The 15,674-nt window shown below is 41.8% G+C and overlaps 1 protein-coding gene across 1 annotated transcript in view; it reads right to left on the bottom strand.

Annotated features, from left to right (window-relative positions):
* Positions 1–2,524: 2,524 nt before the first annotated feature.
* The window catches only part of Col25a1 (collagen type XXV alpha 1 chain), a 399,159-nt gene continuing 386,009 nt past the window's right edge, over positions 2,525–15,674 (bottom strand). The window contains exons 34-36 of the mRNA XM_063282749.1: positions 12,990–13,076; positions 10,489–10,527; positions 2,525–7,294 (exon numbers count right to left, since the gene is read on the bottom strand). Coding sequence (XP_063138819.1) covers positions 7,292–7,294; positions 10,489–10,527; positions 12,990–13,076 — 129 coding nt within the window. The 3' untranslated portion in view covers positions 2,525–7,291. The remainder of the gene's footprint in view (positions 7,295–10,488; positions 10,528–12,989; positions 13,077–15,674) is intronic.

The following is a 15,674-nucleotide window of genomic DNA, read 5'->3' as shown; positions in this document are numbered from 1 at the left end:
CCCTCCAGCCCCCCTGCACATGTATTTATAAGATGTCAACCATACCCTGGACTGCTGGGAAGTTAAGGAGAGTCTTGTTGTCCTCTGTGAAACCATTTTAAGAGTTGACATGCTTTGTGTGTTGATAAAATTCTGCTCTATTGATTAAGACGAGTTCATTTTCTCAAACTAAGTGTTGAGAATCTCTTTGTCTTTGTGGATGTCATAACACAGCAGCACATTGCCGTGCTGGGACTGTGAAACGGAGGGTTCTCAGAGTATTCCAGCGGAGTAAACACTGGGATTGATGCTGTGCAAACATCTGGGTGAAACACATCTGCTGCAGCGGTTCTTAGCACAGCTGTCTTTGCTGGCTTTCCCCTGAATCACTCATTCCCGAGAGTCCTCTTTCTGGCTCCTATCAGTGGCTTACCAGGTTTGCATAATGAAGCTTTATCAAGTGTTTTGGGAGGTGGTAACATCATCTTTGAACTCAAGCTATCAGAAGCAAAAGCTTTTCAAGTCACTTACTAGATTTTATCCTCACTGTGTACAGTGAGTTTCTTCTAAAGAGGATAGGGGGCCGTGGGTGTGGCTCAGGGAGTAGAGAATTCAACTCCCTCTGTTAACTGCAAACTTTTACTCCCCTATCTACTTAGTAGGTGACAGTACGCATACCACCAAATTGGTGATTTCACTTCCAACCCCATAGGAAGATCCCTTTAGGAGCCACACCCAGGCGTGCTGTCCATTAGCCATGTTGGTTAGCTTTTATGCACATTCGATTCATAAACCCCAGTGATTTCGTTACTTTGAACCTCATTCATTGATTTGGGTTCATGCTCCCCCCACCCATCTAGTAGAGGAGACAAGGCTCTACTCATTTTAAAAACCTGCTACGTGCTAAGCGGTGCTAAGCACAAGACATGGCTGGAGCATAGGGGATGCCATCTTGGTAGCAAGGCTTGTTTAGTAAGTTGATGTATATGTCGAGTCTTAGGAGAACAGCATGAGTTCTTCAGCTGGGTCCTCAGCATGGGGATAGGAGCTCTTCCAGGCTTGAAGATTTGTTGAGTGATTTGCCATGGGAAAGCTTTTGGGTAGGAGTTTCTGGTCTGCAAGATAGGATGCTACATAAAGCTAGTTATGCGTGCCTACTTGGGCTCTAGATTCCACGCCAAAGGGTCTTCATGAAGAGGGGGCGACTACTGGAAGATGTGGAGCAAGGGACAGAAGGAGAACAGTTAAAGTTCCCCGCAGCGCTGTCTTCAGTAAAGCTGCTTTAACGTGTGCTCTCGGGTGTTAAAGCTACAGAACGTTTATGATTTCCTTTTCACATCCATTTATTGTGTGTGTGGGTGCCATCGTGTGCACGTGAAGGTCAGAGGGCAATGCATTGGGATTGGTTCTGTCTTTCCACCACGTGGATTGAACTCAGCTTCAGGCTTGATGGCAAGAACCTTACCTGTTGACCCATCTCTCCCCGCCCTGGAGTTACATTTAGATAGGGGTCCTCGGAAAGGCAATGTTCTTCGTGAGAAATAGCACATGAAAGAAAATCTTTCTAGTTTTTTTTTTTCTTAACTCTCTTTGAATCACTGCCCTCAGGATGAGAGTAGGAAGAGGAGGGAAAGCGGTCATTAGTTATGGGAGGTCTGTTTCCAAGGCTCTTCTTCTAAAGTATGGGAGAGGGTGGAGTGCAGTCTAGACTGAATCGCTGTGGGTGGGAATGGAGAGACGTGTGGTGTAGTGATGGGATAGGTTCTGTACCGTAGCAGAATGGGCGGGCGATGAGAAGAGAAGTGGGTGTGTCCAAAGTGACCGAGGCTTCCATCGAGTTTGCCTGGATAGCAGGGTTAGGTGGCTCCATTGCCTAGGATCAGGGGCGAAAGCGAATCTAATGAGCACTTGTTGGGCATTTAGGTAGACATGGCTACAGCAGCCAGTCAGGAAGTAAGAGTGACGGTCGGAAGACCTGAGTCACTCACTCTTCATCCTGGAAGTGAAAGAGTGCCTCCTGGGAGAACAAGTTCCAGGCAGGGCAGCACCACAAAAGTAGCAGATAGGAGGCGGGTGGTTAGTGAGAGGAAGACCTAGCAGGGGGTGAGGAGAAAGAAAAACAGGTGGAGGAGGCGGGGCATGAGTGCAGAAAGGGGCGGCGACTAAAATGGCACATTGGAAGGGCTTTGGTATTTGCAGATCGCTGCTGCCCTGGGCAAGCATACAGTCACAGATCGTACACTGTATCAGTGTGGAGTGAAAAATTGTACTACGCTTTGATGGGATGGGAAGAGGAGCAGGAAACTCAGTGTAAGGTAACTCACACCATCCACATAGGGAATTCCAGCAGAAAGTGACTTTGAAGAGGAAGCTGAGTTTGGACGCATTATTACACGACCCAGGAAACACTAATTAAAAAAAACCAAAAACCAAAAAACCCATCACACTATGGTGTTGTGTGGGTGGTATGGTTATAATACTGAAGAAATGTAGAATAAAATTCTTGGGCAACTATTGCTAAATAAAAGAAAACAGGACAAAGTTCTCAGGAATATCATTAAAACTTTATAACAATACAATTATCATTGTTTGGGTTAATGTAATAATTACACACTTTTTACATTATGAAAATAAGTCATAAATAGTGTAAAAATAATTCCGAAGGTCAACTTCTCACAAACTAGGAACCCTGAAAACAAGTTTTGAAAGTAATTAAAAAAACCCAACAAATCAGAAAGTGAACACAAAACAATCATCTCCAGATTGCAAATCAAAACCTTCACAGGCCTTTGATTCGGTAATGACAGTTGGAAAAATTACAACTGAAATAAAAAATCAAACGGGAAAAAATCAATCTTTTAAATATTTACACTACTGAGATAATCAAGTTTGTGCCATATGTACAGTGAAAAGATACAACGCATTCTTAGAATAACCAAGTAACACGAGACTGACCCATAAAACATTAAAATAAAACCCTACACACAAGGTTACATGTGCCACCCCCCCATTCCCCTCTTTCTATGTATTTATGTGAGTTTTTGGCAATATAAAAATAGCTGCACATAGAGATGAACTTTAAAATGTAAAAAATACAAATAAAAATATAATATTTCCAAAAGATAAATCAGATACATACATCTTTTTTAAAATGTCCAGCTTAATGAAACATTTACAACATTGTAAAGAATATCCACCCAGATGTCAGCAATATGGGAGACGTTCCTCCTTGAATCCGACTCATTAGTATTTCTGAGATGGGTCAGAATGTCAACTCATTTTGAAAAATGTTGGTATTTTTCTCTTGTTAAGAAATCAAGCACAACGGGGTCCATCCTCCTGTCTCCAAATCACTCTGCCAATAAGCAGGGGAGGCAGCTCATACATTTTAGTGGAAAAAAAAAGTCATTAAAATGTTTATTAGTATAAAAGTAAGGAAAACCCTAAATAAATTCACCAGCAATCTAAGTGAGAGGAGTGTCTCTGGGCATAAAACAAGGGGCAAAAAGAAGATGAAAGAGAAGATAGGTTAGGAAAACAGACCTGTTTCCTTTCTGTAAAAGACAAAAGACTTTTACAGCTAAGGGAGCTTGGCAGAATTATAACTGCTCAGGGCTGTCAATCGCCAGCACCAGATCTGACCTCCTCATGATTTCTGGGATAATAAACCTCCCACGAACCTCGTAAGATAGCAAAGCTTTTGTTTTCTTTGTCTTAGTAGCATTAAATAATTTGAACATCAAGAAAGGAAGAAAATAAAGGTCTCAAATGTCAGCATCCAAGTTTCTCACAACCCCTTATGAGAAGATGCCAAACTACAGTAAGACAGGTATAGCAGGTGGCGGGGATTAAAAACGTTATTTTTTTTTAATGCTTTGCTAGCAATATTTTAAAAGCATACTTGGAAATACTTTAGGCGTGTTTCCTGAGTGCCAAACATGTAAGACACCAAGGACAGCTTACCCATAGGTGCAGAATGGTGATCTGACCATTTTCTTAAGCTAGCAGATATATACACAAAGTACATGTCATACATGTAAACTGCCCCACTAACGCATCATATGCACAGAGTGTAGATACAAAGACACAGAGCTTTGTACTGGTAGGAAGGGGAGGCATTCCAATGCTCTCCATAAAATAACAGGGCAAGGAAGAATCCTCCAAGGCTGCCTTTGATGGCGGGAAAGGACAGCCATTTACCAGGTGACCTATGTGTCATGCAGACTTCTTGAACACCGGCTATGGAAGCTGAAAGGCGAGTGACTCAAAAGGGGAGGCAATCAATGCGAACTGATAAAGGCATGTGGCGTATAACGTGAGCAAAGAACACGGGGAGCCTCGGAAGGCTGGTTCACATCAGGAAAGGCTGGCCACTGAACTACATTTACAACAAATTCATGAACTCCCAAAATGAAACTGTGCACTAATAGCTCGGGAACGCCATTAAACAGAGAAATGAAATTATCCATTCAAAGATAAAGATAAAAAGAAAGAAGACTTATCAGCACCAACAATACTAATGGAAAACACTGCAAAGGACACAACAATGCCATCCTTTAGAGAGGTTGGCTGTCTCTGAAGAAAAAAAAACCCAAAAACCTGACCTTGATGTATTTCCCATGGGTGCTTCAATTTTTTTCTTAATTCTCCTAAAGAAGTCTTTATAAGAAAGAATGCTATCTATTAACCTATGTACTAGCAATGATGACTTATTATTCACTCATTTGGAAATTATTCAGCTTGATGATAAAATGGATGATTAATGATGTCTTAAGAGCCCGAAGTTTAAGGCTAACTCATGGTGGTTAACCTAGCAATCCACTAAGCACAGAGGACCACCATCGTCCCTTCAGTCTGTACATGAAATGGACGTTTACATATTCCTTTAAATGTGTCTTACAAGCCAGACCCCAGATGCACACACAGTCTAGGCGGTATCTTTCCAGGGCTCTGTCCAGTGCTTTCCTGCTTCTTTTGTTGAGCTAGTCTCATTCGAATCTCTTTACGTTTTAAATAAACCTCTTTCAAGTGGAGAAACAGAAAGGAGGATAAGAGGATATATGGCCTCAAGACTCTATAGTTGTTCTGGTTTTCTTTCCTGGAGATAATGTGTAGTCTTGGGCTCACTTTTGCCCCTCAAAAGATTTAAGACGAATTGTTTCATATATTGAGAAATACCTTACCCTAACTACACCATACAAGAAATTGTTAGAAAATAGTCTCCATTAAAAAAAATACTAAATTGGCTTAGGAGTGTGGAATGTTATCAGAAATATTAAATTCTAATCTCAGAAATGACATAAAGAAGAAAAAGAAGACACCATTTTGCATGATCAAGCATTTGGTTACACAACATGAACGATATCTTAGGGTCTGTGTCGAAGCTGTAGCTTCATTACTGTTATCCCAAGCATGAACTGATTTCCCCTCTGGTGGTAAATATCTAAGCCCAGAACCAGAAACATTCCCATAAAAATGGCATTTAATCACTGAGGGAAATGAAATTCTCTTATGGGCTACCAGAATGGCGGTTCCCACTGAGGGTGCTTCTTCTTTGAGGCAACCCTTCCACTTAGGATAAGTTATTTCAAAACATGTCGTGAAGTCTTCACCATGCAAAGAAATGCCCAGGCTAAGACTCGGGTGAGTTTTGAGCAAGTCAATAAAAACAAAGACTCGTTTTTTTGGCAACTGTACTTCAGAGCTTTCTGAGGTCTCAGATTTGGTCTGTGTATACGACACTTAGAAATGTAAAAACAAAAGTGAGAAATAAACTTCGATATAGAAAAAAAAAGCTTAGAAGAAGCAAGTTCATGCTACCAAGTGTAATAAAAATTTGACTTTACAATAACTGACAGGTACATTGTCAATGTAAATAAAAAATGTAGTGAAACAATTCTTAACCTTCATACTTTACAACAGTTAAGCCAAAAATGGAATCTCCCTCTAATTTCTTCAATTATCTCAAACAAACAACCAACAAAAAAGAGATGCGAAGAGCTTATTTTTTGCGGTTGGATTCAAATTGTGATCTGAAAACTTTTCTAAAAATATTGTTTAAAAACCCATGAGGCCCAAACTGAAATAAATGGTTTCTGTTCCTGGACTAAGAAAATAGAAAGTATGAGAGAAACTGGAAACTACGTTTTGTTTCTCAAACTTGTAGAAAAAAACGTTTGGTATGGATCAACCTGGGAAGAAAGGAAGGAAGGGACACTTTCCGACCACTTTTGGTAAAGTCTGCATTCGTAGCACGGCTTATTCTGTCTGATCCCATCTTGGGACGCAGTCTCTCTCTCTCTTCAGCAGCTCTGGTAGGTCCGCACCTTTCAATCTGCACAAACAGGGGCCTCCGTTTCAAGACTCTGCTGTCTCCAAAACACGGCTGCATACCTCTGACATTCTCCCAAAGCATCAACAACCGTGGGAAGTCTGATCAGATCATGTAGAAAACCAATTTCTGCTGCTCTGGGTGTTCGCGTTTGTAAAGCTCCTCCCAACTCGGTCACGTGAAAGACAGTGCAGGATGCTGAACCGGTCCTCTTCCCACGTCTTCGCTGCCAAGCGCAGCCGGAGGAAAACTAGTGGCCGCCATCAGCCTAACCCTTTGGTATTTCAACCAAGGTGTTCACAGGAGCCCACAAGATCAGGAGCTGTGGATCTGCAGTCGGGACTGCAACTCCCTCAAAATACAAGACCAACTGTGTGTGTGTGCTCTCCGCCAACTTATCTCTTTTTGGCAATAAGCCACGGTGTAACCCCCTTGAGACGACAAAAGGAACAAGAGCTCAGATGTAGTCAGAGAACTCACTGGGCAGCATGCAAGCATCTGCACTAGCGCAAGCAGGTTTGGCACACGGTCATGCTGCTTTTAGTCAGTTTCAGTAGGTGGTGTAGGCATGAATGAATGAATGCTACCAGGGAATGTGTGACGCATGTTCATAGCTTTCAGTCCATATTTGGTCACGATTTCATGTAAACTATTTCATGGTGCTCTCTGTCCATGCAATGAACAAGCCCCAAATAGGAAAATAGCAAAAGCAATCAATTGTTCTCTATCACTGATGTCCGTATAAACACATATGTTCACATAAAATAGAGACACTATATTTCCTGCAGGTTCCTCACTTCCGGGAACTGCCTTACTTCGGGGGTGAGGAAAGATGGACAAGTGTGCTACTGTGGACAGGGAGAAGCAGTGTGTTGGGTGAGCAGACCTCACACTTGCAAAATCTGCACTTCAGTTTTTCAACTATAAATATAAAAGGTGGACCATTATATACACAACTTCATGCTTGGAAGGTCAGATTCATCACTGCAGAAAAACAGACAACAAAATAGACACACGTGGTGTTAGTAGTTCTTTGTTAACAAGTCCAACTTAACATTTATTTTACAGACACTGGAAGAACCTTGTAATGTTTCTTTTTTAAGTCACCAAGCTGATTTGATCATTCGATCTCTCCCATATTAAAGTTTAAAAACTCCAGTTTACCTTAATTCTTTTTAGTTCCCACCCACATTTTTTCCATTGCCAACTAAGAACTTCATGGTAAGGGACTGTCTAAGTCACTGATCTGAGAAAGCAGAAAGCCACGATCAACCTAATGGCCAAAGGGTCTAAGCTCAAAGGCACTATTGACCGACACCTTCCTGCATAACATGTGCATGCATTTCCTGTTGATGGTTCCTCCTAAGTCTAGCCTTGCCTTGCTGGCAGGCTGATAAGGTGAACCTGCCTACTATAGTTCTCATGCTTTGTGACAGTTCTGCTGGGATAGGAAAAAAAAAATTCCCCAAGCCTCTGGTTCCTCATTTTGAAGAACCACTCTGTGAAGGTCTTTGTAGAACTGCCATTGGCTCTGAGATCAAGAGGCAGATTGCATTGTGCTATTAGTTTGTAGAGCAGATCTTCAAAGGTTTTTTTATGATTTGTTTGTTTGTTTGAGACTGTGTTTCACTGTGTAGCCCTGGCTGGCCTCAAACTCTCAGAGCTCTGCCTGCCGTGTGTGTATTGGGACTGAAGGCATGTGCCACCATGTCCGGGGAATGTCTTTAGTTTTACTCAAAGAAGAATCAACGAGAAAAGGGAAACGCAGAGGAGAGTGAGATAGTGGTTGTGTCTTGGCCTTTCCCCCACAGGCAACTAGTCCAGAGTTCCCGTTCAGTGCTTTCACTAATAACACTGTGTCTTTCTTTCTCCAAGAAAAACTTGGTGAGAATGAACCTGTCAGCCAGCAGATGGTGGTGTACACCTTTAATCCCAGCACTTGGTTGGCAGAGGCAAGTTGATCTCTGTGAGTTGGAGCCAGCCTGATCTACAGAGCTAATTCCAGGACAGCTAGAAATATACAAAGAAACCAAACCAACCAACCAACCAACCAAACAAACAAACAGAATGAACCTATCAATACCCATCATGGAGGATCTATATGTATGATTTCTTAGCAGTTTAGCCACCGTTAAGGTGACCATACTACTTCGAATAATCTTGTATCTATGCTTCTCTAAGCAACCTAATGAAATTCATTAGACCATCAAAATAGCAGGGGACTGACTGTTAGAACATAGATCAGGGGGAGTAGGGAGATACAAGATAGGGTAATATGACAAAAATGTATTATATACATGTACGAAAATGTCATAATGGAGTCATTATGTATAACTAGTAATGCTAATAAAACATTAAAATTCCACAAAAATGTTCATACTGGTAGCCTGAATAAAATAGGACTAACCAGAAGCCACCTACTGGCTTCATTTATAACATATCAATTATAAATTACTTGAATATTTGAGCTATCTAAATTGGCCATTTAAGAAACCTGAGAACATTTCATTTTTCTAACTGGGGAAGGGGAGCTCCACAGTATGGTGACTGGAGTTCATATGTGCTGTGTGGGGAGGTTTTAAGAAACGCCAGTGTTCTATCACTGAGTTATTTTCCTTTGTAGAAGATGCAAGATCCATGAGATTCATAGCCTTATGTAGAATATACTATCTGTTTCATAGAAAGATGAATATTTACAAGGACAATTTCCGAGTCCACCGCACTACTCATATTTCCCCAGGCTTTCCATTTCAAGAGCTAGCAAGACAGGTATGGTGTTGTGGCTCTAACATTTATGCCCTTGTGAAATGGAAATGCCGCAGACCCACGGTGACTCCAAGTTCTGAGTGGTGTCACAGGGTGGGGGAGAAGTGAACTGTATCTGAAGGTGCAGTGTGCTAATGACTAGTTTTAAAGACTCCTCGTCTCACTGAATTACAGGGGAGAGGTTGGAGAGCAAAGGGCCATTCTGGCATGGGGTGGTATTACGATGTCTGGGAACGGCAGGTAAGCTGGCGAGAGGATAGTTTTACCAGATAGGATGAATCTGTTGAGGGGTCGGTATCCAGAGCCCCTCTTGACCTCAGATGCAACCAAGTTCATTATTTGATAGGCTCGGGGGGGGGGGGGGAGCATAGGGAGCTTGTAAATAAATGATGCCGTTAAGAGAGAAGGCTCCTCTGCCCCCGGCTACATCTGCGAGGCTAGTTGAGAAAGCACATTACATAAGATGGCCTGATGGTTGAGTTGCTGACTTGAGAAGCAACCAAGAGCCCAGTGTCTCCTCACGTTTCCACACTCTGACATAGTTTGTTCTAATTTTGCCAATCAAGTGTGGCCGTCTACAATTACTGGACAAGCTACAAAGTATCAGAGATAAAATTTCAAAACTGCAAAAGCAGTTTGGATGCCTCCCTTATTGCATTGTTATTTCCAGGCATTTTTTTTTCCTTCTGGTAACCTGCACACTGGGTTTACAGCATTATGTGCCAAGACTCAGTGTTCCCTGGGCTCTGCCTTCCTGCTGGAAATGATGCCATTACTTCTCGCTGTTTCTCCTTCCTAGCCATGTCAGCCACCAGCTTGCTGCTCTTGCAAGTTTCTTTGTTTTTCAAAGGTCTATTACTCACCTGTGGGCATGAATTAACCAAAGCAATAGCCTTGTGTGACGGGACAGAAATCAACCTATCCCTGATAAATGTTATGTTTATATTTTCTGCTTTCTCAGTTGTGTGACGGATATTGACAGGGCTCTACCGTATCTGGGCATATTTGTCAAAGCAACTGATATACAAAAGACAACCAGAATTAAAAACCACCTTAAACAGTAGGCAGAAAGAATTCAGTCAAAGAGAGAGAGAGAGAGAGAGAGAGAGAGAGAGAGAGAGAGAGAGAAACAATCTTGCTCAGATATATTGCCCCTTTCCATCACAAAGAATTTGATGTTCCAGATTATAATATTTGTCAAGAACTGTTTTTGCTCACTGGTTTAGAAAGAAATCAGTAATAAACACAAGCCATCTAAAGATGGTTCAGAGCTGGCAGGATTTGCTTTGGAACACCCAAACAGTTTTCAAGAATGTCAAATATGAAAGGTTTGTTCTGCATGGAAAGGGGCAGGGTCAAGATTAGGATTTCTTTTCCAGAAAGCAAACAAACAAACCATAAGGTCTAGTTACCTTTTGCCAGCATCCAGGCATAGGTAATCCATCCGGTCCCTGGTTATGAAGAGAAGAAATAAAATTCCTTAGGCTTAGACAAGTAATATGATGTCACATTCATAGGCTAAGAGACTTCAGAAATGATTTCTATTAGGTGGCTCCAGTCATAGGCATCTCGTGTTAATTAGTGGCTCACAATATTTTACCCACTCTTGGTTAAAATGAAACTGATTATCAGACTGAGCACACACCTAGAAGATACCACGAATACAGAGAACACTATGCCTAATTTTGGAAAGGAACGGGGCACAGTTGCCCCAGCGTTTTGCTCACAACCACATCTTTTTTTTTTTTTTAAAGATTATATATATACTGTAGCTGTCTTCAAATACATCAGAAGAGGGCATCAGATCCCATTACAGATGGTTGTGAGCCACCATGTGGTTGCTGGGATTTGAACTCAGGACCTTTGGAAGAGCAGTCAGTGCTCTTAACCACTGAGCCATCTCTTCAGCCCCACAGCCAAATCTTTAAATAACACACCTGCACGGTGCCTCTTGACAGCATAAAACATACCATACTTGTTTTTACTAAACGAGTCAGAGCAACATTTCCCTGTGTCACAATGGACTGTGGTATGTGGTGAGGGTAATCAATGGCAGGCCATTTCTATCTGAAGTTTATAGGTCTCCATGTTCCAGGGCTTTTCCCTCGACTAGACTGCACATAGATACTGCAAAAATATACTCATTTGAAACACAGGCAGTCTAGCTAGGCGTTATAGTAGATACCGTTCACAGCGTTCATTAGTGCTTCTGGTTAAATCTTCAGAAGCCGGTTAATATTGTGAACGAAGGTTTCTAAATGCTACAGTGCTTATTGTCGTTTGAGGTGTAGGCATCTTCAGATACAAATGAGACCGGAAGACGTGACACAGTTGCAGGCATGCGTTTTCCTCCAAGTAAGAGGTTTCTGAAATATGACTTATGAACACCAAGCCAACAAAAGACAGAGTACTCCACATTAATATTTTCTAACTGTAACAATTGACTGGATGTTTTTCTATAAACACAACCTCATAAGACACTCACGAGATATACATTTACCTTTAAAGAATCATGCTTACAACTGAAGAGTCAGGTGTAAGGCCATGCAGACCAAGTAGAATGGGATGATATAAATCTTTCTTTGTACTCAACAGAATATAGTCACGCTACCTTTTTAATTGTAAAAAAAAAAATCTAGCCTTATGAATATTTGGGAGAAACCGGTAATGCCAGATTGGTACAAGGAGAAGGATCAACCAGTAGAATTTTAGATTTTAGTATAAGGAGGATTTTGAGGTCATGCCAATGGAGGAAGGAGTCCCATCTACTTTAGGAAAGTGAGTTTTCAAAGGAGAGACCATTATGGCAAAAGGTTATGTGACAAGGAAGAGGGTTTGGGCTGCAGACAATTATCATCTTTAGATGTACAGGGGGGTTTGGTTTTCCTTCCTGTGGTCTCTTAACAGTGCGGCTTCAAATTGGTTAACTCTTGACCATAGAAGTCTTAAGGTTCAACTGGCCTTATTTATGCTCTGATAAAACTATCATGGAAGAGACAAAATTACTTTTCTTTCTTTTAGAGGACAGGGGAAAAATCAAGTAGGGTAAAAGCCCCACGTTCTGGCCTAGCAGAGCCATTGTGTGATGTAATCTATGAATATTTATTGGGTAAGTTAATATTCCAAAGAACATAAAATGGACACACCAGTAGTGAGAACAATGTTAGAAGATTAATATACATTCGTTGATAATACATGCTGGCTCTCTCCCCGATGCAGAGCCCGGGGAGGAGCCCGTTCATGCACACACATGTAGTATGCTTATCATGTAAAGCTTGCTCCTGAAGGAAGCACTTTACACTGATACAGACGAATACACAGTAAACAGAGGAATGGCATGCAGGATGGAAGGAAAGAGAAATACTGTACCAATTGGCAAGGAGCATCCAGCCCATCCAGGCCAGGCTGGCCCGGCTCCCCCTTTTCCCCCTTAACGCCACGGAATCCCTGTTTGTAAAGATTAACTCATAATGTTACTAATCCAAGAATTCATTGAAAGCAAAAATGTGCTAAAGAAACAACTAGAAGAAAAGAGCTGGGAGAGGAACAACTTAGAAGGGACAGTAACACATAGAGAAGCTTCACATTCTCATGACGAGGCCTTTGTCAGGAAACCATGGCCTCCTCTTTGGAGGGATATGGGATGTTGTTGGCCCTTCTTCACATCCTACAGCTAGGTTCCAATCAGCCAGCACCGCTTGGGAGTTTAGAAACTGAGTGGAGTTGAGTGGCTGGCAACGAGATGTCAAGGACAGCAAGTGCAACCTTGTACTTCTGAACACCTGTCTGAAGGTCTGTGCTAAATGATCCTCTCAGGAACCTGCTGTTACTGGTCCCTCTGGTCTGCTCCTCTCCCATCTCATCCTCATCCCAACACAAGACATCTGGAGACGGTTGCATCAGTTAGACATACCAACGGGCAGGGTGCATCTAATCCAGGAGCGCCCTGTTCTCCTTTCTCCCCTTTAGGCCCTTTTTTGCCTTTCTTTCCCTTTTCCCCCTGTGGATACAAGGGTTTAAATAGAAGACAGGTTTTATTTTGAGGGGGTGTAGAATAAAAAATGATCCAAAATATGGCTTAGCTAAAAATAGTCTGGAAGGCATTTACCATTGTTTACTGACGATGCACATAAGACGCGGCGATGCTATAAAAAATAACTTAGACTGCCATGTTGACAGTGGATTCTGGAAGCAGGATTTATTTATTTACTTATGACAATAGACAAGAAGAAAGAAGGATACCAAAGGGGCTGATGCATTAGAAAGGCAGATCAGTGCCGACTGCCAAAATATTGGAGTCAACAGTGAATTGGGTTTTGTTCTTTGGACCAGGCAAAGATGGCGGACAAGTTACACTGAAGCCAGTCAGTATCAGGGGGAGCTTGGCTTTGGGTAACGGAGACTCCGTCCGATTTTGATTACTTTAACTTTGCCTTTCCACTCCTTTTTCTTTAACACATGATAGCTGTACAGACTCAGAGGAAAAGGCAGCAACTTTGCTCTCTCCCAAGGCTGTCCAGTCATATTCTATCTTGCAGCTCCCAGTAAAAACATTCCAGAATTAAAATGTGCTTCTGCTGTGTTTAACTTTTCCTCGCCAGCAAATATAAAAACGAACCCTTGACTTATTGAGTTAAACACACATTTCAGGTGCTAACTAACACTCGGTGGCAATGCCAACTGGAGGGACAGTTGGATAAGCCTAGGCAGTCTTCCTCCATCTTTGCTGTTCACAATGGTAAATGAGTTTCCAGCTTGCAACGCTGCAGCTAGGAAAAGCAGTCTGGGCTCATTAAAATGAGGTAGGCAGGATAATTACGTAGTGGGAATGTAGCCGTGGAAATTAGTATTTGGGGATCAAGGTCAAGGTTTGTGGGACGTCTGCGTGGATCCTAGGGACGGAGGAATTAAGGAAAGGAGGCAAAAGGAGAGGAAGGCAGGAATGCACCCCAGCTGGTCCACATTAACATAGACATCTGCAAACGTATAGACAGGGAGTTGGTGCTGTACAGAATGCAAAAGACCATACATAGATACATGCATAAACGGGAGCATTCATCCTGCAATCTGGATGGCGGTTACAATAAAACTGAACCAAACAACATGAATATTCAAAGGGAAAAGACAGAACAACATACACTCAAGAAACGTATGAGACACTCATTCAAATTAATACGTTCACTCTGACAGCATGGGCGGAAGCTCCATCTTGTTCACCTCCTGTGTGCCAAGAACACTGTGGCAGAAGGCTTGGAATCAGAACCACTGGGGCTTCTTGAATACAGGACGTAGAAAACTGGTGTGGTTTGCTTGAGCATGAACATGAGCATTTGAAGGCAAAGTTGTAGCAGGGAGAGTGAAGGAGGAGCAGGTGAGACAGGAAATGAAGTGGACGATGCCTTTAGAAGCAAGCACTCACTCATGAAGAATCAGCAGCCCCCTCAGCAGGTAGCTTCAATGCCGTGCCATGAACTGATCCTTTTCACTTGTGCTCTGCCCTCCCTGAGGTCAGTAGACCTATCTTGGAGCAGGTCTAACCAAGACCAAGTGTGTTGGTTAAGTGGCATTCATTGCTTTATTGGCAAATGGGCTTAAATGGGTTTACTTGAATTACTGCGACAGGCAGTGATTTTGTGTTGAAATTTAAGTGGACAGCAAACTTTACAGAAAAGAGCCACTATGAGGAATGGTATGTTAACGCTATTACATCAACATCATGTTGTAAAATGAAGTGATTATCTATATTCCTCAAAGTTATGTGCCATCGTGCGTATGAGCAGTCGAAATGTGACAGTTGTCAATTTTTATTTCTTATATCAATGGAAAAGATAAACAAAGTGTTCAACATTTACAATCTAACTTTCCTAAATATAAAATTTGCACTAATTGTGGAAATATTTTTGTACGAGTGATTAACATATATCTGAGGGAGGGTTTGTGGGTTTATGCTATTATAAGCTACAAAAATGAAAATTTCTCCCTTCCCCTAGACCCTTCGTTCTTTTATTCTTTGCCACGCTGGAAGAACGAACTCAAGGCTTTGCACATGCTCACGAAGGACTGTACCACTGAGCCAATGGTGGTATTTTTCTAACTTCTTTAAAGATAATAAAATTGAGTACCACATGATATATTTTTTGGGGTAACATTTTAGACTCCTATAATCCACTAAGTAATATATAATAAGTAAAGAGAGCTTTTAAGACAATTTGCTTTGTGTTCAATGGTCTCACACAGAGCTTGTCTCAAACCCCATTACAATTTGTAGTCAGGGTTTATAACATGGAAAAGAACTTCTTATGGTATAGTCTTCTTGTTTGTGAAGTAGGGATGTAACAGCACCCACCTCAGGATGGCAGTGTGAAAATTTCAAGGTTTATCACGTATAAGACTCTTGGGGAATGGAATGCACAGGTGCTCTGTGATGATGTGAAGGTGGAGCTTGGGATGACCATGGTATGGGCTCTTACCAATGGGAGGCTGAGAAACTCTTAACTCTTAAAACAGATGCAGTAGGCTTTGTAGCCTTCCTTTGACACATCTCTTTTGGTTTTGCATCACAATAGGAATGAGTTTCACTGTTCAAGAGACTTTACTG

The sequence above is a fragment of the Rattus norvegicus genome, chromosome 2 (assembly GCF_036323735.1).
Source record: "Rattus norvegicus strain BN/NHsdMcwi chromosome 2, GRCr8, whole genome shotgun sequence".
Lineage (NCBI taxonomy): Eukaryota > Metazoa > Chordata > Mammalia > Rodentia > Muridae > Rattus > Rattus norvegicus.
This window is presented reverse-complemented; position numbering and strand designations above follow the sequence as displayed.